Here is a 22732-nt window from a genome sequence, read left to right as displayed (position 1 = left end):
CTGCTGCCCTGAATCTGTGGGAAGATACCTTCAGACCCCAGTGCTGGCACCCCAGAGTTGGGTGACCGCTTTCTAGGAGCAGGCTTGGCACCCACCAGCCGGGCCCCCTGGCCCTGGAGACCTTCCCAGATGGGACGTTTCCCACCAGCAGCTCACGCCCCTCGGCTGCAACTTGCCCCAGCAAAGGTGCTGGCATGCACGCTCCTCCTGGAGACCGGAGGGGGGCATTGTTTACCCAGTGCCATGGCAGCGCTCACAGCAGTGGCAGTGATTCACCCAGCGGTGCTGCCCACAAAATACCTTAATCCCCTTTTAATTAGCTGCTTTAAAACTAGTAAGGCATCATCTGAATAACAGACTGAGTAGCGGCTACCAGCCTACGCCCTCCAGCCCCGCCCTGTGCCATCCAACATCAACAGGGACTCCTCCCAGCCCTACACAATCCCTCCCCGCCCCCGCGCTCCAGCTCAAAGTGCGCCCCCCAGCACCCTCCGGCCTCCCTCGTGCCCCATTCCATAGCCATACACCCATACAACAGTGTGTTTGCCTCGCCCCCAGCAGAGCTGGGAACGCTCTCTGTGCTAAGAGACAACGATAGCCGCATCCATAAGGGTTGCGCCGTGTCTTCCGCGGCGTTCAGAAGCAATCACAGCTCAGAGAGTGAGCGACAGGACCCTCAATAGCTCGGTTGCTGCTGGAGCTCAAAGAGATGATCACACACAGACGCTTCAGGCCTTAAAGAGCTATAATTTGGAAGCCTCCCAGTGCAGAGCACAATGGAGTGGCACCTAAGCTGCGATGGGCAAGCGCAGCTCCTCTCTGGTTTGACGGGGGTGGCGCTGAGCCAGGAAAAAGGAACCGCAAGGATCGAGGACAAGTCTGAGAAGGCCCCCCCACCCCTCCGAGGAACAAGGCACAAGGCTGGAGAGTGGCTCAGGCAGCCCGCTGAGTGCGTAGGCAGGTTGAATACAGTGCCCCTCTGGAAAGGCAGTCCCATGCTGGCTGGTCACCTAGGCATGAGTTCTCAAGGGGGGGGGACCTGGTGTGAGGAGGGGGCACACGCCACCTGGCCTTTCTCATATTGCTGAATGGCATCTTGACTTGATGGATGACGGTTCCAGGGGGTCCCTGTATGGACAAAGCTAAGAATCCTTTGCCACGGGCAGGGAGGGAATCAGCCCATAATCTCAGCAGGGCTTCTCAAGGGGGCATTTGTGCCGCCCTTGCCAGCTTCCCTTCAAATGATGCTTCCTAGCAGGCAGCTGGGTTTGGGAAAAGAAAGAGGCCCGTGTAACTCCCCAGGACGGGGAGCGTGTGCGGGGAGACGGCCCAAGGCGATTGTGGCGCAGATGACGAAAATTCCAAGACAACCAACTTTTCGGAACAGACAGACACATGATAAAACTGTCCTCTACCTCCCCCTCCCAGCCAACCGGAGCACCCAAACCCAAACCAGGCCTTTCATCAAGGGCCGTCAGTAATAAGATTGTCCGAGAGAAGAATGTGAATTATGTGCATTATCATTTCCTGACAGTCTGGAGCTAAAACGGAAAAGCCCTGGCTAGAGATTCAAAGGATTGGGGGAGGGGGAATTTAGCACGGGCAAAGTTATTCAGCACTAAGGGTGGCAAGATGGAGAGGAACAGTCTGCAATCTCCCCTTCTAGGCTGGCCCAAGGGCAGAGGTGGTTTTCACCAATTGTTCTTTCCTGGTGGGGAAGAGGGCTAGCTCAGTGGTTTGAGCATTGGCCTGCTAAACTCAGGGTTGTGAGTTCAATCCTTGAGGGGGCCATTTAGGGATTGGTCCTGCTTTGACCAGGGGGTTGGACTAGATGACCTCCTGAGATCCCTTCCAACCCTGAGATTCTATGATAAGCTGTATCAGAGAGCTAGTCAGTGGGAGATTATTAAAATTAGGCAAAGGCAGCATGGTGCAGTAGGCAGAGCACAGGAAATTTGAAAATCATGTCCCAGGCCTTCAAGCGATTGCGATTTGGAGGCCCCTACCCCACCGCAGTGTGGCACCCATTTAGAGGGGCCTAATTCTCAGAAAGTCCCGAGCACCTGCGTTCTGGAAACCAGGCCATATGATCGGCAGTCCAGACATGCAAAAAAATCACTAGTCGCTTTCAAAGACATCAGCTCTGCTACTGCCTTGCTGGGGCAAGTCCTCACTGCCTTGCTGGGGCAAGTCCTCACCCCCTACCCTGCTCTGTGCCTCAGTTTCCCCATCTATTACATGACAATGACGCAAACCCTCCTTTATAAACAGCTGAACTATCAGGCCCTTAAGCACCTAAATCTAGGCCCTGTCCCCACAGCGTCTGAGCACCTCACAATCCTTAGTGTATTTACCTGCCCAACCCTGCTATTATCCCCATTTCACATGGGGAAACTGAGTCACAAGAGAGGTTAAGAATGGATTTTGTTGTCAAAGGCTCAAATGGCAGCACCCCCCTAAATGACTTGCCCAAAGTCACAGTCAAAGTGGGGAGCTGAACCTGGGTCTCTCAAGCCCCAGGCTAGCACCTTAACCACTAGGCCATCCCTCCCCTACGGGCCACTTAGTCTCCCTGTTGAAAATCTTGGCCGTACTCTCCATCGCAGCGTCAAGCTGCAGCACAGAATGCGCAGCCTCGACTTTGGATTCTAACGAAGCACTGCTGAGACCAGCATCGCAACACTGGCCACAGTTCTGGGGTCCACATTTTAAAAAGGGGGTTTTCAAAATTGGAGCAGGAGCCACAAAAGTGAGCTAAGAGCTAGAAAAAAAGCCTGACGGTGAATTCAATTTGTTTAGTTGATTGAAAAAAAGACCGAGAGGAGATTTGATTACTGGGAATTGGGCTAGGAAGGGGGGCTGACTACACACACCCCTGGCCGGAGACGCTTGGACCATCCCGAACGCCGCCTCTCGCCCCCCTTCCCCGCTGCTTGGGGATGGTTACTCGCTCCCGCCCACTGATCGGCAACACTGCTCTGCATCCCACCTCAGCCCTCGGCAGTGATGCCTTCCAGGCAGCAAGGTGCCTGTACTTGCACCTGGGAGCCTGGGCTGGTTCTAGGCATGCTGGATGGACACCTAACACCAGATCTGTAACACAGGTGCAGCCGAATTAACATGGGCCCCCTACTGCACTACAAACTCTCAGCCAATTCGCTGCCCACCGTCCCCCCCGGCATCTCCCTCGGAGCCCCTGCCCACCGACTAGGCACAGAGTGGGTTTTCCCTCGAGGGGCCGGAGCCTGCTGACACTCGCTACTTGGCGTAGCTAGCTCTGTGAAGGCAACATGTACTCGCAGCAGTCGACGCTACAACAAAAACACAAAAAAATAAGGTTCAGATCCAGCATCGCCAGCCCCAAACATCCAAAAACTCCGAGTCAGGCTCCAAAAATTGTGAGATTATTTTTAAGCCAATCACGAGGTTTAAAAAATCGCTTGTGATCCTTTTTATTGGCTTTCCAGTTTCTGAACATTTGGGGTCATGTTTTCTAGCTTTTCTCCATAGGCACAAGAGCTAGAAACTTTCAGTAATTAAAAAAAAAAACAAGCTGAGGATTCTGTCACTTGACTCCAGGAGATGGTGCTTTAAGGAGTAAAGAGAAACCAAGCAGCGAGAGAGTCATGAGAGAAATCACAGCAGCGGGCAACACCGCAGACCCATGGCTATTTCCCGCCCACATCGACAACCTTCCTAGCTCCCTTAGCCTTTGTTGCACTGGTATCTGCCACCCCGCAATTTCAGTGGGGCAGCTAATTTAGCAAACTCTTCCTGGCTGCTAAATAAAAGGCTGAATGCCAGCAGCTGCACGGCACCCCAGCCTCATCCCAACGCCACACAGGTCTGCTCCAGCCCAGGAGGGTAATTGGATTCGCATGCACTGAAGCTAGTTCCCCAGGACAGGGAGCGCGAGACCATCTCAAACCCTTTGCTGAAGTCACTCCAGCCAATGAAAATAAAAAGCCCTCAAGTTTGCCTGGCATAACGTATCCTCCATGAACTACTGCTGCCTATTTCTCATTGTTGCCTCAGCCCCCGGGTGCAGGGAAATCCTCACGATCCAGTCTGTTCTTTCGCTAGGGCCCAAAGCTAAAAATCCCTAGATGTGCCACAGAGATGGCTCACTGAGTTCATCTCTCTGGCAACACAGCAGTGCCAGAGCCCATCCACTAGAGGGAGGCAGTGTGGCCTAGTGAATAGAGCACCAGCTATTCTGGGTGCTATTCCCAGCTCTGCCACTGTCCTGGGGCAGGTCATGTCACCGTTGTGCCTCAGTTTCCCCATCAAGAAAATGGAGATAATGACACTTTGAAATCTACTGATGAAAAGCAAGGTATAAGAGGTAAGTATTCTCATCACAGATGGCTTGGTCTTCCCGCGGGTAAGGAGCTGGCAGCAACTAGCCATCCTATGGCCTCAATTAGTAGCAAAAGTAATTAGCCATCCACCAGAATTCTCAGTCAGGCACATGGAGGAACAGGTGGAAGTTGGAAAAGAAGGGGCTATGTTCCACCCCAATACACAATTAGACTGTGGAACTCATTGCCACTGGATGTTGTTGAGGGCAAGAACGTAGCAAGATTCAAAGAGGGACTGGGCACGTATCTGGATCCCAGGGACGTCAAGGAAAAACAGTAAGTACCAAACAAAGTGTTGGAAGAGCGACAGAACTTCCCACTCCCGCCCAGTTCTGTCTCATTGATAATACACGTTCATGCTGCAAGCCACGAAAGGGGAGGAAGCGCAGGACTCCTGGGCGAGAAAGTTGGATGGACCCAAGATTAGACCCTTTGAGATTCCACTGTCAATGCAGGGAATCTCCCGTCATGCTGCTTAAAGCCCCGCAGGCTCATGCCACCCCCACACGCTGTGTGGCAGGGCCACCCACGGACCCCCTTTCCCAGCAGGGATCAGGGTTAGTTATGCGCTCCCGTCACTAGTGGGATGGAGCAGGCAAGAGAAAGGGATCGGATCAGGCCTGAACTATACCGAGGATTAGAGGAAAAGACTCTTTCATGCTCCTGGAGTGGCTGTGTAACAACATGACTGCCAGGCCTCCTTCCTTCCCAGAACCCACTGCTTCAACCTCCCTTCCGGCCGTCTGGCTAAGCCACCGACATGTTCTTAAGGAGAGAAAATACACAGGCGGCAGTTAGTCTAGCAGTTAGGGCACTGGAAAGATTGAGGACACCCGGGTTCTATTCCCGGCCCTACCACCAACCTGCTGCATGACCTCCAGCAGGTGTCTGGGGCTTTGTCTAGACTAGGATTTAGAGGTGTGGGATGGACCACAGCAGCTAGCTCGAGCTAAGACAGGTCTTCTCAGGCTGAGTAAAGAGAAAGCAGAGTGTTCTTCAGCACATGCTGTAAAGTCTAGGCTACCCGACAACATCCCATCTTTAAATCCCAGGCCTTGTCCACACACGGACGCTGCAATGCTTTAACTGTACTGATCTTGTGAAAGCAGCACAAGCCCCTGATGGGAATGCAGACTTACCAGTATAAAGGTGACTTATTCTTGTAGGGGAAATGGAACAAGCTGTACCGGTCAAAGGCACCTTTACGCCAGCATACCTGTGCCCACACTAGGGGTTGTACTGGTATAACCGGACGGGTCAAAAAAACAAATCACCCCGACCACCAGTTACACCAGGACAAAACTGCATGTACAGAAAGCCCAGGTCTAGTCCGAGCCTCATTTCCCTCCAGCCCTTCGCTGGCCTTTTGTTTATTTAATTTTCAGGCTCTCCAGGGCAGGAATCACCTCTCACTGTATGTGCAGGGCCCAGAATGACGGGGCCCCCTATCTCAGTTGGGGCCCAAAGGTGCTACCCTAGTGCAGATAACAGAAGTTCCGTGAACATTATGATGTTAAAAGAAGCCAAACAACAAGCGACTTCTGAAAGATGCCAGAATCACAGCTGCTGGGGATTGGAGAATGGAGAGCCAGCTTTGCCCTGAGAGTAGCAGTCAGAGGGACCTCTGTCCAGGTCAGCAACTGGGGGTAGATACCCATGCTCTCTCTACCCTCTGTTTTAGAGAGAGGGAAACTGAGGCACAAAGAGTAGCAGCGACTTGGCTAAGGTCATCCACTGACCCAGGACTCCCAGCTCCTAGTCTTGGCTTTAAAAGCCTGATCTTGCCTCATGCACAATTTCCCCACTGGGGACAACAGGACAGATAGCTTTGTCCAAGCCTAAGTCATCTCAGTGAGACGAACACCCTGGTGCCAAGCTCACATGCAGGACTATGGTTTTGCTGGCATGCCCCAGCTGGCACATCTGGGTGCTGATCTAGTCCCCAGAAGAACCCAATACCAACTTGTCAGAGGAGCCCCACTCCCCAGCTGCCAACAGCACTAGGTTGTCCCCAAGGAGCTCATCTGATGTTTGCATTCAAGACCCCTCTCATCCGACACAGCATTTTGGGGGACAGGTGACTTAGAAATGAAGGAACAAAACTAGTCTGTGCCTGTAAGAAGCTCTGTCCCAGGCAAATGCCCCTCTCCAAGCAGTCTGTCTCTTTCGGAAAACGGACGGTCTCTGTATTGGTGGACCAGGAAATGAGCCTATTTAAAAATAACACTCTGCACTCATAAGATGCTGTTGATTTGAGGATCTCTTTACAGACATTAAGCTGTCACACCAGGATTAGGAAGTTTTAGAGAGGGGAAACTGAGGCACAAGGCAGCGATGTGACATGGCTAAGGTCAAGCACTGCGTCAGTGGCAGAGCTAGAAGAACCAAGGAGTCCCAGTAACCCCAGCCACCACACCCTGCTGCTTTGGAGATGGGAGAGTTCAGCACCTGCGTGGGAATCCCTCTGCCCGAGAGAGTAACAGTGGCTTCTGCTGGGGCTGACGCAAACCAAGGGAGTAAAGGTGGGGTGCCGTCGCACACAGGAGCCAGCTGTACCGTGAAAGAATGCAAGAGCCTATTTATAAAGTTCCTAATTCGGTGTTCACGCCACACCCTGCCAACCCTCCCGCGTCAATTAGCACCGTGCATTGTTTGAACGTTTGTGGTACTGCGGCTGAGCTGGCCGGTATTTACACATGGCAAGAGGGAAGGGGTGGGGGGTGGGGGGAGAACCAAAGAGACTTGCCCTGGCAGGCAGGAGCCATGGCAAAACCCCACACAGCCGTTCCAGGGAGCCGATGAGAAACACTCGCTCTGTCTAAAGGTCAGTGAAGGCCTTGGAATGTCTCTCCTGGCCCTGCCTCAAAATTCAACTTCACAGATGTTGTCTGCAATGAAATGTCAGAGGAGAATTGGGGGGGCGGTTAACAGAGGTTGAGATGGAAAAGGATGCAGCCCAAGACGGCGGATTCTTCCCCGCCGCGGCGCCTTGATCAAATGGTCCGGCCCGGCTCCATCCGGCACACACGAGCGGCCGTCACATGTGCTGCGACGTGGGGTCTGCGTTCACAGCTGCAATCCTTTAACAGCTGGAGAAGGTTTGGGCCCCGAGTTTGTTTTTAAAAAAGGCTCTGGGAGAGGGTAGAAATGCTCTGAGAGCTCCAGCTGGGAAGAGGAGGCAGCAGCAGCTAGTGATTAGCACAAGGTTCTAGCTTCCAACCCCACGGACAACAGCACTTCGGTCAAGTCACATACCCCACACCCCCCGTGCCTCAGTTTCCCCATCTGTGAGCAAAGGATTGCCTTTGTCTTCCTCTACCACAGGACTTTGGGATCCCCACAGGAAAGAGGAGATGCAAGTACAAGGGGAAAAGGACCCTGGCTGGACCAGGGAGGAGGAGGAGGAGGAGGTATGTTTGGCTTTGGGAAGAGCCCTCTCACGAACAAGAATGGGCTCCAGACACTGCTGTGCACTTCGTTACAGAGCCAGTCCCTCCAATCCCTCAGACTAAGCCGGCCTCATAAGCCCCACCGTGATGTTGGCAGATATTACTGGCCCTAATTTTACAAGGCAGGAAACAGGGGCAGTGAGGGCAAAGCCTTGCCCGTGGTCAGAAAGTGGATCAGAGGCAGGAACAGAACCCAGAAGTCCTGACTCCCAGTCCCCTACTTTAACCCCAGCTCTCCCGTTGCCGTGGGACAGCATGTGTCGGAGCTGTTAGAACATGTGGTACTCAGGATGCCCCGGAAGCATCAGGGGTAATGCAGCAGCCACAGGCTCTACCTCCACGAGAAGGGCAGCGAGCATCCAGACACAGCAACAAAGAAAGCGGGAAATTCAGACGCCCATGGGGCGATCCACCCTCACGTTCAGCAGTTTCCTTTCTCACCCTACCGAACACAACAGGGTGCTGGAAGTGAGGTGAAGCGCTAGGCCCTACAGCTACGCCTACAAGGCAGCTACCGCCAGCCCCGCTGCTGGGTTCGCCTGTGATGCCAGGTGACGAACCGCCCTGCTGCCCCCACCGGCTCTGGGGAGCAGCCAGAACACAGAGATCCCTGCTTCGCAAAGGCAGGGAGGGAAGCGAAGCAGCGTTCCAGAGGGCGGGGCGTGCTGGCCAAAAACAGAGCCAGGAGAGCCAACTCAACCGGAGGCTCTACCACCCTGTGACAATGACCCATGTCGAGAGGTCAGTGCTGCGGAGCATGGGCAGAGAACGTCCCAAGGAGCCGGCTTCTGCAGGGAAGCCCGCACAGACACCCAGCGAGGCCGGTGCAGAGCCAGGCGTGACGCGGCTCTCGTTTTGGCCCTCATCCCTTTGGACCCAACCCCCCCTTTGATCATCAGCCTTGTACCCTTTGCAGGTAGGGAAAGGCACTGAACAAGGCCTAGTGCTGGACCTTGCCCACACCAGCAAGAAGCACGTCCACAGGCTGGGCTTGTGGGTCCAAGGCCCGGAAGCTACGTGACAACCCAGCCATGCAGAGGGATCAACACATGGCAGCCTGAGATTTTTCCCCAGCCAATGAGGGACTTGCTCCTCACCTGCCTCCAGCCAGGGTAAAACCCATCCGATAATTATAGGGACCATGCTCCAGGTAACCATGGCAGCTGGGGAACAGAAAGAGCATGGCAGCGCTCCAAGCTACTGCTGGGCTCTGGGAACGGCCACTCCAGACCGGAATCCCCAGCAAGGATGGAGACGCATGGTCTTGGATTACTCGGCTAGCTTCAGGGGCAAGCGAACCAGCCTGTGGGACTCCACTAGCCGCGTCGCTCTCAGGAGCGGACAGGAGCAGCCTACAGTGGGGATTTTACTGGGTCGCGCTGCAGAGAGACGGATGCAGTTGCCAAGCTCACTGTGTATTGCAGCAGCCCCAATGACATACGAGCATCCCAAGGACGCATTCATACCCTTCCATAGGTTCACGCTGAAACAGAGCCAACTGGCTTGTTAGCTTTGCAGCCCTCTTCATGACAGACCGAGGCTTTGCACCTGGCGGGATCAGTAAAGAGAGGCTTTGCCAACTCTAAGGGCGGGGCCGCCCATGGGTGAGAGCAGAGGAAAGGGAGTGAGGACTCCTGGGTTCTATCCCCAGCTCTGGGAGGGAGCATAGCCCTGTAGGTAAAGGCAGGGATTGGGAGTCAGGACTCCCAGATTTTATACTGCCCTAGAGATTGCAGCTAGTCAATTTCCCCATCTGTAAAAAAGAGGCTAATAACCACAGATCTCACCGTGCTTTGCAAAGATGGCTGAAGCGTGGGGTCAGAGCGATTGCGAAGCCCTGTACCTCACAGCCAGTCAGGGCTAGAAGCACTTTGTGCATTGGTATAAATGCTTTTGGGACTAGGACACATCTTCAGAACTGATCTTGGTAGAAAGCAGCTCCCAGTTATATACAGTTAATAAAGATGCCCCCAATCAGTGGGGCAGAACGGCAGCCGTGAGTCCTGAGAGACCTCAAGACTTTCATCCCTAGGCCGAGTGGGACGGAGCGAGTGTCTGGACTGTAACACAGCAGCGCCCAAACCAGTGACTTCAGAACTCCCAAGCTAAGCACAGATCATACACAGCTAGTCCCAAATTTTCAACTCCTGCTGCTTTCCAGTGCTGAGCGGAAAGGAGGCACTGAGACACCTTGCCAAAGACTTCAAGGCTCTACCTTCTAACTGGGCGGTGATCACTTATGAGATCATGCATCGCTGCCGGGGTGCCCAAAAAGCAAAGCCAAGCAGGGTTTTCAAAAGAGCTGCTTGGAACAATTCCACTTCTTTGATGAATTTCCAGGGGGTAGGGGGAAATCCCCCGTACTACCCCCACCTCGAGCTTGGCTAAAAATAAATAAGCATCTGTGTGTTTGTGGAATTAACAGAGCCAACAATCTCGCTTTGGAGGAAAAGATCACACAAGCCTGCACATTCTTGGGTAATGCTAATTCTATCTAGCAATTAGCCAGCACTTCCCCCTCACAGATCACAAAGCACCGTATGCAGGCAGATCAGCATCACTGTCCCTGTTTCAGACAAGGAGAAACCGAGGCACTGGAAAGAGAACCAAGGGTTCCAGACTCCCAGTCCAGAGCCACGCTCATTAGACCATGCTACCTCTCTGGGTAGCAGCTGGGGAGAAAAGATGCCAGTTTGGTCTCTTTGGTTCCTTAGGCTCTCCCACTGTTGTATCCACTTGTTGTCTCTCATTTTAGACTTAGCTTGTCAGCTCCTCAGGGCAGATCTGTTCTGGGTTTGTCCAGCACTTAGCACAATGGGGCGTCTAGAGGCTATCGCGGTATAAATGGCAGCAGCCACTGTAGCTTACAAGGCAGGGAAGGAGAACCTTTAAAACCTTATTCCTAGCTCCAACCTGCGCCCTTCCTGCCAGAGACCCTTGGATTCAGAGGAATTTCCCTGTTTGACATCACAGCCCCTGGTAACCCCGGTAAGAACCCAAACTAACGCAAGCACAGAGCCAACCTGTCAAGCTCAGACCATTCCCTCCCTCCAGCGCAGAGCACAGCACCTGCTGTAGAGAGGGGCCAATGCCTCAAGGGGACCCTGATCACTTGCCAGCTAGGTCAGCAGCCAACACCCTGCATAGCATGTGCTCCGTAGATCCCTGCCCCCAGCGTTAAGATGCTCTCTTTGGAATCCAGAGGGGAAGGAGACCCAGGGCAGGGGAATGGCAGGAACTGGGTTATCTTCACTCTAAGGAAGGACCAGGTTCAAAGCCTGCACCCAAGCTGAAGGCAGACATTGCCCCGGGCTCCCTGCAGGGGCGACGCATCAGTTCACTCACCGTGCCACAAACCTTCACGTCGTGGAGCCGGCCCCACTCATCCTCATAGCTGTCCACCATCATGATACTGTCGTCTTCCTCGTTGCCCAGCTCGGCGTGGAGGTGGAGCCGAACCTCTTCTCCCAGCGAGTGCATCCCCACGGCGGGGAAGAGCCCATCCGGGGACAGGGGCATTATGGTGGAGCCCACCTACGGGATACAGCCAGCAAGACCCTCCGTGAGCCTCCTGTACCTCTGGTGTCACCCGCTCACAGCACGACAGGTCCCTGGTATTTCAGCCAATCCTGCCAGCAGTAGCAGAGTTAGCCATGGGAGCTGAACCCCAACCTCTGCCCTATGGGGTGAGGGGGTCTCTGTGGGTCACAGCTGAGCCATGTCACTGGAGGAAGTCTGCTCTGCATCTAGAGGATCTAGCCCCAGGAAGAGCAGCTCACACATTCTGCCCGTCCTCATCTTTGCAGAGCCTGCCCTGATGCCCACAAAGTCATGACTACGGGTGAGTTCCACCAGCAACTTGGTTTTCAACAGATCCCTCCCCCCACAAGCAGTAAGAAACCCAGCCGGATCGACAACCATTTCCAACGAGCAGCTCGTACCCTCTTTCCGTTCTTGGTGAAGAATATCTGGGCTGTCTGGACCTCAAAAGAAACTGGCTCGATCCCGCAGCCAATCCGATCCCCCGAGCTGCACTTCGTCCCAAACTGTCGGCCCTTCGCTCTGCCATTGTAGAGCCTGAGGGTGCGAAGAGCAAGGAATGACCTCGGAAAGCATCGCAGATGCCCCGACGTGAGACTCACTGGCACCCAGGCTCGGCACAAAGGGCAAAATTAACATGCAGGGGAGGGAGGAACACTTTGTGCCTATAGGCCCCTGGGCCTCCGCAGGGACACTCAACACTGTCAGGGTATCAACCGAGTAACCCTCCCATTCGCACAGTAAGATTCCAGGTGTCTCTGAGAGAATCCCAGGTAGCACCCCGCTAACCTCAATGCAGTTGCCCTGACCCCTGCAAGAAGCTGCCTGGACATCTGACAGCTTGGCAGCCAGCTAATTCAGACTGGCCGTCTATCCATCTTAGGTACTTATCTGGCCCCCATCAGCGGAGTTCTGAGCACCCCACAATCTTTAACATATGGTATGTGTGAGGCAGGGCCGGGCTGTCATCCCCACGTGCTGATGGGGAACCAAGGCCCAGAGCGGCTACATGACTTGCCCAAGATCACCCCAGAAGTCTGGGAGACCTGGGCTCAAGTCTCTCAAGTGCCAGCCTGGTGCCCTAACCCCTGGGCCGTTCTTCCTGTCTGGACACGAGGGGATGAGCACAGAGGGTACAGACCTCACCACAGATGTGGGGCTGCCTCGGAAGGGAAGCAGATGGCACAGCTCAGTGGAGCGCCCAGCAGGATGCTGATGCCTGCTTAAGAATCTAGGGCTGACAGCACCAGAGATTCCATGGCAGTGGCAGCTTGGCACGTTTTCCAGAAGGTTTACACAGTCCTTTTGACCAGAGATAAGGAACACGCAACTCCAGCACAAGGGGGGATGTCTATGTGTTGAGCGATACCCAGAGCAATCTACGTGTCATTTCCCCACTAAACCTCTGACTGCCAAAAGCTGGGATTGGACAGTGGATAGATCACTCGATAAACTGCTCTGTTCTGTTCATTCCCTTTGAAGCAGCTGGAACCAGCCACTGTGGGAAGACAGGTCACTGGGCTAGCTCGGCCACTGGTCTACTCAGGGCTTTTACTGCTGATCAAATTAATTCCTGCATCCACCCAACCCCCCATTCACCCCACACAAGAGTCACAGCCCCTGTGACAGAGGCCAGCACCTAAAGCCCCCTGTATAGCAGGCCTCAACCAAAGCAGCCTGTGCCCCTCCCTCCCTCTGCCTCTGCCACTCCCCCCCCCCCCCCTGAGCCCTTTTGAATCAGCAGCTCAGGAAATGCACACGCCAATGTGCTCCCCAGCCACGCCTCAATGGTCCGCTAATCTGGCAAGCAGGGGGGCACCCAACTCACTTGCCATCGTCAGCATGGTAGGCCACGGAATCAGGCAGCCACCCCGGCTGATGGTCCAGGCTGTAATACTGTGGCACAAGGCCCACGGCAATGGTGCCCCGCACACCACTGTCCACAATCGACACCTGCAAGTAGTTACGAGAACAATCAATCACTTTCCATTCAAACAGCAACACTTCCGGCCAGGAACATGGGCTCGGCTCCTCGTCGGCACCTGCCCACACCAACACAGTGGCTCAGGTGATCAGCCAGGGCACAGCCATGCTGCGCAACAACAAGCTGGCTGCACCTCCAGGAACAGGGGTGGCGAGAGAGTTTAGACCCTCCAAGCTCAAGTGAGGGAGAATGGAAAAAAACCAACAGTAGCAGCCAGGCTCCATCTCCAAGAACGGAGCTTCAGCTGTTCAGCTTATCAAAGAGAAGATGGAGACCGAGAGGTGATCTGATCATGAAGTACCTTCATGGGAAGAAAACACTGGATACTAAGGGGCTCTTTCATCTAGCAGAGAAAGGAAGAGCAAGAACCCATGGCTGGAAGTTAAAGCCAGACACATTCCGACCAGACACAGGACACCAATTTGTAACAGTGAGGGTCATTAACCACCAGCACAAACCACCCGTGGAAGTGGTGGATTCCAACTCTTAAGGACTCAGAGCCAGACTGGATGGCTCTCTGGAAGGGCTGCTCTAGTTACGGGGCTCATTACAGGGGTAAACTGGGAGAAATTCTCTGGCTGGTGTTATGCAGGAGGCCCATGCCAGTTTTAGCATCCAGGAATCTCAGTACAGAAATCCCTGGCTGAACATATGGCGAAGCCAGCAGAGCACAGAGACGCAGCACGCTGGGCTAGCAAGAGAGGACAAGAGGTGGTGTCACCAGGAGAGAACAACACACTCACGGAAGGATCTTTAGATCAGCTCCGACCCAGGGAGTTCACCCAGCCCCAGAAGGCAAGTTTACCTCAAAGTAGTTGTTGTCTTTGGTCAGTGGGCGGGGGGCGACATAACAGCCAACCTCCCCGGAGTTCCCATGGTAACTGCAGACAAGAAATAAGAGGCCGGGTTACTTAAACATCATGATCTGGGCTAGGCACTTTAAATGACAAGGGAAGGCAGGGTGTGGGGAGCATGTGGCTGGGTAGCCGACCACATCCATCTGGCGAAGGTGCCAGTCATGCTTACCTGCCAGCTGAGCTAGCGAATGGAACAGTCATTACCCAATTCATTGCCAAGTGCCCCCTGGACAGGAGACTAAGGCCTGGAGTTTCAGAAGCGACTGGCAATTTTGGGTGCCCCATGTGAGATGCCTTGGAGGGGGCCAATTCTCAGACAGACCCGAGCACCTGCACTCTGGAAATCAGGCCCCTTGGAGGTGTCTCAAGTTGGGCCCCCAAAAATCACAAGTCACTCTGGAGCATTTAGATTGGACAGCTCTGCTTCCTGGCTGCAGTCCTAGGGCATGCCACAAGGCTGCTGGTCCTAGCAGCAGAAGCCCCTCATTCCCCAATCCCCTTACTTGTGGGATTTGCAGCTCAGTCCAATCAGCCACCTGCCGGGCCTTGGAAACACCACACCTGCAAATAAATTCTGTAGTTCTAGAGCATTTCAAAGCATGTTATATACACTTATGCTTTAGGGCAAGGTGGGTCAGTATCCTTCCCTCCATCCCAATTTACAAATGGGGAAACTGAGGCACAAAGAGGGAAAAGGGATTGCCTATGGTAGATGTTAGGAACAGAACCACAAAAGAATCTCTCTCCTCTAGGGAAGCCTTGTCACTTGGGACATTAGTCAGGACAAAGCACAGAAGAATGTACTGTACATCACAACCATGTCCTAACCAACAACACTGGACGGAGGAGGGGATGGATACAATGAACCAATGTGCCTTTTCTAGCTCAAATCTTTGCGAGTCTCAACCCACTGGAATAACCCCAGGATGCATCATTGTTCAGTGAAGATGCTCAGGTTAAAGAGTCCATCCGACACCTTTGGGTGCAACACCCAGCGCAGAGAAAGGATCAAACTGGAGATCTCAAGCAAGGCCTTCAGAGACCTCAACAATTTCACTTTATTGCTTCATTCCCAAGCTGCAGAGGCAGAGCGAGACAGTACCCGGTCACAACAGACGCCTTCCCCATGCTAGGCGAGAAGACTGCAGGCCATCCGCTGCTATGGCTGCTCCTTGCTCCGCCCCCACTTTCCAGTTTGCCAGTCCCACCAGTTACCTCAGTGTGTCCCCGTCGACGAGAATGTGTTTGAATCTCTCCTGATAGCGGACAGCCCGCACCTCCCGAATCTCCCGGATCCTCCTCCTCCAGTTCAGGAACCGGTAGTGCAGGTTCAAGTCATCCATTATGGCTGTGAGAGTCAACCTATTGAAAGGAAGGGGGTAAGAAGTTGGCTAGCACGTACAAGGTGGAATGAGACCCTGGAGTCCACCAGCCAAGATACAGTCTCTGCTCCTGAAAAGCCAAGACAGCCAAAAGGCATTATCCAGACATCAGAGGAGACTAGGGCATTGGAAGCCCAGCTCTTCGAATCACTGAAAGACAGCAACAGCATATACTTCCTCCATTGGCCCTCCTACATCCCACACCTAGCAATCCACTCTGTGAACTGTTACATTATTCGGAGGGATCGGGAGCCAGACAGGCACTGCTGTTCTCCTGCCTCAGGCTGTGATCAAATGCTACAGTATGCGTAATGCACCTGATAAACAGTCAGTCTTGCACCACTCATGTTAAGTATTATCCCTGTTCTACGGGGTAAACTGAGGCACAGACAGAGGCAGTGACTTGCCCATGTATGCACAAGTCAGCAGCAGAAGAGGGGAGAAAATCCTGGAGTTCTGACTCCCAGCCCTTGCTTCAACCTCTAAGCTCCCATCCCAGCCAGCGGGTAGAACCCAGGAGTCTTGACTCCCAGACCTAGCTCTAACCACAAGAAAACACTTCCTCTATTACTATCCACTAAGACAGAAACCTATAAAGAGATAACGGCCAAGACTACATGCCAGTGGCGAGACAGCATCCAGCGGATCAAATGAAAACTAACACCACTCTCTGGTGCTAATACACCAGCCAGGGGAAAGCTGTACAGAGACACCAGGAACTGGAAACAGACACACTCTTCAAAGCACAGAGGGGGTACAGAGGAGGAGGAGAGAGAAAGCAGCACTTGGTTACAACAGAATGTTGGCCACACCCGCAGGCCACACTGTGTCCATACACACAGCTATTCCTCCCCGAGCACTCAAAGAAACCTTGCCTCCTCTAACCCATGCAATCCAACCCAGCCAGACTGATACACCCTGCAGCTGTTTCCAGCTCTCCTCACCCCACCATCCCTCACACAACACTGAGACCTTTCTGATCCCCTGGCTCCAAAGACGGCCCCTTGCCACCCCCCATTCCCAAAACTAACCGCCAGTGCTGGGAGTCACACATTGAGTATCTGGGATTTGGCAGGTCCCACAGTGTAGGAAAGATGCCGGAGACAAGGGCTAACAGGGATTTTGCTCCCAGACCAGAGATGGCAACATGAACGTCACTGACTGTCTGCTCAGCCGGAACAGCACTAAATTATTATTATTTGTATTCTGTAGCACTTGGAGGCCCAGTCATGGACCAGGAGCCTACTGCACTAGGTACCACACAAATGACCATCACTTGCCCCGAAGAGCTTACCATCTAAGCATAAGGCAAGAGACAACAGATGGATACAGACAAATGGGAGAGCCCAAGGAAACAGTGTTGGTCCACACGACGGGCAGTGTCTTGGCAAACCCTTGCTAAGTTTTGTGTAGGCACCAAAGCAAAGCAGAGCTTTAAGGAGAGTCTTGAAGGAGGACAAGGTAGCGTTGTGGATGTTTACAGGGAGCGCCTCCCAAACATGAAAGGCAGCATGGAACAAAGCATGAAGGCACTTGTTTCAAAATGTAACAAGAGGACGACAGAGGCTGGCATCACGGACTGATCGGAGGAGGGAGTCAATCTCGATAGTGACTGAGATGACAGGTAGGGCAGGGAGAAGTCGTGTAACTTCCAAGACAGCTGGAAGAGCTGCAACCCCAGCTGAGAAGCAGAGACCATCAGGGTGAACCTGCCCAGCCTCCCCAAAAGGAGTTGGTTTCTGACCAATCCCTAAACACAACAGAAGCTCACAGGGACTTGGACCCACCATAAATCCCTTTAAGAATTTTAGCAAAGGATGTGACCTGTGTGTTGGGGAAAAGGAGAAGGGTTATTGCCTTTGAGACTTGAGATAGAAAAATTAGTGCAATCAGAGCACCAGTAAGACACGCCTGGTATTTATTCAAGGCCACTGGCATCAGTGCAACCCAAATGTAGAGCTGGAAAAACCCACACTCCAGTGATGAGTAGGGAGCTTCCAGAGGCGAGAAGGAGCTGAGGGGCAACTAAGCCATTTATTTCTACAGAGATCCAAGATGCCTTTTTTTTTAAAAAAAAAAAAGGAAGTTACATTTCTAGCTCTTACAGTTGGGCAGACAACCATCCAAATGTGACCAGAGCCCTGTGCAGCACAATGCTGCCTAAGGCTATGTCTATGCGACAGAGCCTATGCTAACACAATTGCACCAGCATAGCAATATACACCCCCAAAAGGAGAAGTTCTAGCGGTATAGGAGCACTGCCTCCCCAGATGACAATAGCTATGCTGGTACAAGTTTGAGTTGTAGACGAGGCCTCAGTTTGCAGACAGACACAGCCCCAGTGCCTCTGCTGCTGCTCAGATCTTCCCCAAGCAGCCATGAAACTGATCAGCCTCACATCAGTTTCATTCTGCCTGTTGGGAAAAATCACTAGCAGCAGCAGCAGCAGGAGGTACTGGAGTTTTTTTCACTGTGGAGTAGCCTGGAAGAGGGGCAGAGAAGGAAATCACCTCCATGCACAAATCACAAGGCTCGGCAGTAGGGTCAAGAGTCTTGTCTTTTCCTGGAGTCAGAAGGAAGCCAAATGGGGCATAGGTGGTGTCAGATTAGTAGTGTCTGACTTTACAGAGCCCATCCGTTCCACTCACCTCAGGTTTCATCAAGCAATACCTACACCTCTAATGAGCACAGCACAACTGAAATAAAGGGCCTTTCACAATCATTCAGGCTAAAGTTTTCAAACGCCAGTGGTTTCAGGATCCTCAACTGGAGTGCAGCACCTCGGGCCTGATTTTTAGCATTCACATCTGCAACCAAAGTCACCAGGATCTGGGGCTGTTCAACACCTCTGAAAATCAGGACCAAGATGCAGGCAATCCTAACAAATTAAGGTACCCCAAATCACTGACCCCCTTTGGGAAAGTTGGCCTGTGAACCTAAGCTGTTCCCACGCAAACCACAGACTTTGCTCTAGTCTGGAAAGCACCCAGCAGGCTCCTGGTGCTATATGAAGAATTATTAATAATGTCAGTATGCTAGCTCCGACAGCCAATGCTACAGAGACAGGCATTTTAGAATAGAGACTCCTGATGCCAAAAAGCCAGCAGGAGAAGCACCCCCTGCACATTCCCTCAGCACTTGCCTAGTCCTGTGACCGGTCCTCAGACCCACCTCTCCTCCCATGATCTCTGGGCCCTACCTACCACCACACACACACTGCCTAGGGGACCCAGGCAGATACCCAAGTAGAACATCCATAGCTACCGCCAGCACCTCATCCATTTCCCTCCTATAACTAGGCACCCACTGCCATCTGTCCACTCACCTTCCACAACAGGGTACTTAGCTATACCAGGGCACCAACTCATGAAGCACCTGCCACACTCACCTCCTGTCAGCCGGGGAACACAGACATCCTCCCTCCCCTCCCCGGAACACCCTGTGTGTCCTCTCCCCTTCCCCCCCCAAATCACTATAGGCGTCCCCTTACATCCCACTGGGCACCCCTCCCCCTTTAATTTACCCAGACACCAGGGCACCCTTCCCCGCTTTTCCTTACCCACCCTGGACACATGCTTCCTCCCTACAACTGGGCAGTCGCTCCCTTCACCCACCCTGGGTATCTCCTCCCCCTCAGCTACCCTAGGCCCAGGGCATCCCCCTTCCCTATCCTCCTGCATCCCACCTGCCCTGGGCATCTCCCCCTTCTCTCACCTGGGGTATCCCTCCCACAACCCACCCTGGTCTTAGAGCATCCCCTTTCCCCTCCTCCTCTGGGTATCTCCTCCTCCCTGGGATTCCTCCTTCCCTCTCTCCAGGTATCCCCTCCCCCACAACCCACCCTGGGCTCAGAGAATCCCTTCCCCTCCCCCTTCCCTGAGCATCCCCTCTCCCCAAGATCCCCCCTTCCCAGATATCCCCTCCCCTTCCCCCCGTCCTTATCCCTCTCCTCCTCACCTGCCCTGGGTATCCCCTCCTCCCTGGTATCTCCCCTTCCCTCTCCCCAGGTATCCCCTCCCCCACAACCCACCCCAGGCTCAGAGCATCCCCTCCCCCCAGGATGCCCCCTTCCCAGCGCATCCCTTCCCCCCGTCCTTCTCCTTCCCCTCCTGCCCGTCCGGGCTCCCCCTTACCCAGCCAGGCCCGTCCTCTCCCTCCATGGACCCCTCCCCACTCTTCTCTCCCGACCCGCTCAGCCGCCACCGCCCGCCGCAGCTCACATCCGGGTACCCCACCGCCGGCTCTCTCCTCCCTCCCGCCCCCCGACCGCCGGTCCGGCCAATCCCCGAGCGCTCCGCTTTGACGGGCAGTGCTACGCACCGATCGGAGGCTGGGACGGGAGAGCGCGAGGCGGGGGCTGGTCATGTGACGCTGGCGGCTCTGGCGGATGCGCTGCTGGTGATGACGCCCCGCGCTCGGGGCGCGCGATTATGACGTAAAGAGCGGGGTGGGGCTCAACACAGTCTCTGGGCTGCAGGCAGCCTGGGGAAGGGGGCGAGGCCCCTCGACTGGGGGACTCTCGGGCACTGGACTTGGGGGGCCATAGACTATGGGGGGGAGTCTAGGGGGTATCCCTGGATGCTAAAATGGGGGTGGGCAACTAGGGCCCTTTAACGGGGGACCCCTGGGCGTTAGACTGGGGGGCCCTATAATTGGGGGGCCCAGGGCCCTAGAATGGGGGACCCTTGGGGACTAGAATGGGGGTGCCACCTAGAGCCCCTTAATGGAGACTTCCACAGGGTGCTAGGAAAGGTTCCAGCTCAGGGCCCTTTACAGGGCCCCCCTTCCCAGGGTACTAGAATGGGGGAGGTGCCACCTAAGGCCCTCACGCTAAAGTGACCACCCAAGTCTTATAAGGGCATGATACCCTAGGGTTTTATGATGGGGGATCCCTGGGGCATTGTAAGTGAGAGGGACCCCTGGACCATATAATGGGGGGCACCCCCGTGGCCCTAGAATGGTGGGTGACTAGAAAGGCTGTGTCAGGGAAGGGGTCCTCCAGGATGCTGTTAATCATGGCAAGTACAATAGCCCCCTTCCCCAGGGCCTAGGCCTGTCATACTGTTTAGGTGCTGGTTGGTATGGGAGGGAGGGAGGAGACAACACCTCTCAACCCACCATTAGGAGTCCCAGCTCCCTCCCCATTCTCTCCACTTGCCCCTGGACTTCACTTGTGAGCCCACCCACCCCGTCTCACATATCAACCTCTGGCTAGTAGGCTGGCTTGTCTAGCCTCTAGCTCATCAAAGTCATACATTTTCCAAGTCCTGGTTACTATTAGTTTGCATGAGAAGGAGATACACAAAATTGCAGGCGATGGTATTCATACATTATTTTTCCTCTCAATCTTTGGCTCTGGTGTTGGAAAGGTGGGCTAGTGGGTAGAGCCTTAGCCTGGGACTCAGAAAACCCAGGTTCTATTCCCAGTTAGTCACAAACTCCCCTGGCTAACCTTGGGCAAGTCACTTAATCCACTTTAAGAAAAGGAGTACTTGTGGCACCTTAGAGACTAACCAATTTATTTGAGCATGAGCTTTCGTGAGCTACAGCTCGCTTCATCGGATGCATACTGTGGAAACTGCAGAAGACATTATATACACAGAGACCATGAAACAATACCTCCTCCCACCCCACTCTCCTGCTGGTAATAGCTTATCTAAAGTGATCATCAAGTTGGGCCATTTCCAGCACAAATCCAGGTTTTCTCACCCTTTGTGTCTCTGTTCTCCATCTGTAAAATGGGACTAATCCCTGAGAGCTGTGAGGGTGAACTCCCATCAGCGAGTGGAGGAGGGCTCAACTCATACAGTGAGGAGGGCCCTAGAAGGAGCTGAAGAGAGAGGTCAGTGGCTCCTCTTCAGCAGCAACTGCAGGTTGTTAGCAGTTTGGCAGACAGGTGAAAAGCCTGCCGCTGCCTGGGCTCTACTTGTGAGACTTCAGGCCCTGAGTTGAGCTCCTGCACTGAAATCGCTATGGCCCCTCTCACCCCCATAGCAGAGCTCCCTCTGCGCCATGCTGGGAGGGAGCTGCCTCCATTCCTCATCCTAGACACGCCTGCATTTGAACTCCACCTTCTATTTTTACACCATGGGCCAAATTCCTTCCTGGAGTAACTCCCACCCCACCAGGCCGGGCCTGAGGTCCCTCTCTCCTCTGAGCCGTGGCTCTTGGCTCCGTGCATGTTCCCTTCCCCCGTTACTTCAAGCATTGCTTGGCTGAAGTCCCAGCCTAGCCCTCCAGCGAGCCGTGCCCGTCCAGTCACTCGCTCTGCCGCAGGATGAAGGGGATGGTGTCCAGATTGCTGGAGCGGCCTCATGTCCTTCAGAGCACTGCAGTGAGTCCTCTGGGCTGAGGAGCAGCCAGGGCACCCAAGCAAAAAAACCCTCTGTATTGGCAAGAGCAGGCGGGTCACCTGATGGCCTGCAGTAGCTACGGGCAAGGATGATGCAAAACCAGGGCCTCTGACACACACACACACCCCCAGCACAGCTCTGAGACAGGACCTCCTCATTGCTAGGCAGCATGGGGGAGATCTGACTAGCCAGGGAAATGCAAATTCCCTGCTCCCCGGCTAGGGGAATCGCTGTTTTTCTGTGGGTTGCATCATCCCTTACTAAATTATTGCCCCCAGTCTAGTGGTTGTCGCTGCATCACACACAGAAGGCATCCAGAGCTTCCCAGTGTTAGCAGGGACAGCACTCGGATGCACCTGCTCCAACAGCCCAGCCCTTGGAGTTAAAGGAGAATCTCCATCGGCAGCAGAGGGCCTATGACACACAGTGAAGTAGGTCTGATTCCCATCCAGCAGGGGGCAATGGTGCACATCCACCCAGTGGGTGGAGGTGAAATGGCTTGCTGAAGATCTCTCAGGAATCCCGTGGAAGAGCTGGCAATAGAAGCCAGGAGTCCCCGCTCTCACTTTGTTGTTCTAACCCCTCGACCACACAGCCAAGTACAGAGCCTGAGGGTTCTGGCGCCGGTTCCCCTGCTCTAACCCCTGGATCCCAGCCCTCCCCCTCAGGTCTGATCCTCCCCTGCTTGGCACCTTGCATTAGTCAGTTACACCTGGGCAAAGCAGGTTTAAATGCTGCCAGCAGAGTGAGGGGGGAATTCGGGTCAAGGAGTACTTTGCACCCTGCTGCACACAGGTACCAGCAGG

The 22732-nt window shown here is 54.0% G+C and overlaps 1 protein-coding gene across 1 annotated transcript in view; it reads right to left on the bottom strand.

Moving 5' to 3' along the window:
• The window catches only part of SPRYD3 (SPRY domain containing 3), a 36166-nt gene extending 16347 nt beyond the window's left edge, over nt 1-19819 (bottom strand). Inside the window, exons 1-6 of the mRNA XM_074934917.1 lie at nt 19707-19819; nt 15407-15553; nt 14140-14215; nt 13179-13303; nt 11752-11887; nt 11156-11344 (exon numbers count right to left, since the gene is read on the bottom strand). Of these exons, the coding sequence (XP_074791018.1) occupies nt 11156-11344; nt 11752-11887; nt 13179-13303; nt 14140-14215; nt 15407-15534 (654 nt within the window). The 5' untranslated portion in view covers nt 15535-15553; nt 19707-19819. The remainder of the gene's footprint in view (nt 1-11155; nt 11345-11751; nt 11888-13178; nt 13304-14139; nt 14216-15406; nt 15554-19706) is intronic.
• Nucleotides 19820-22732: the final 2913 nt, after the last annotated feature.

This window comes from Natator depressus, chromosome 20 (assembly GCF_965152275.1).
Source record: "Natator depressus isolate rNatDep1 chromosome 20, rNatDep2.hap1, whole genome shotgun sequence".
Lineage (NCBI taxonomy): Eukaryota > Metazoa > Chordata > Testudines > Cheloniidae > Natator > Natator depressus.
Note: the sequence above shows the minus strand (reverse complement) of the source record. Positions and strands in the feature narration are given on the sequence as shown.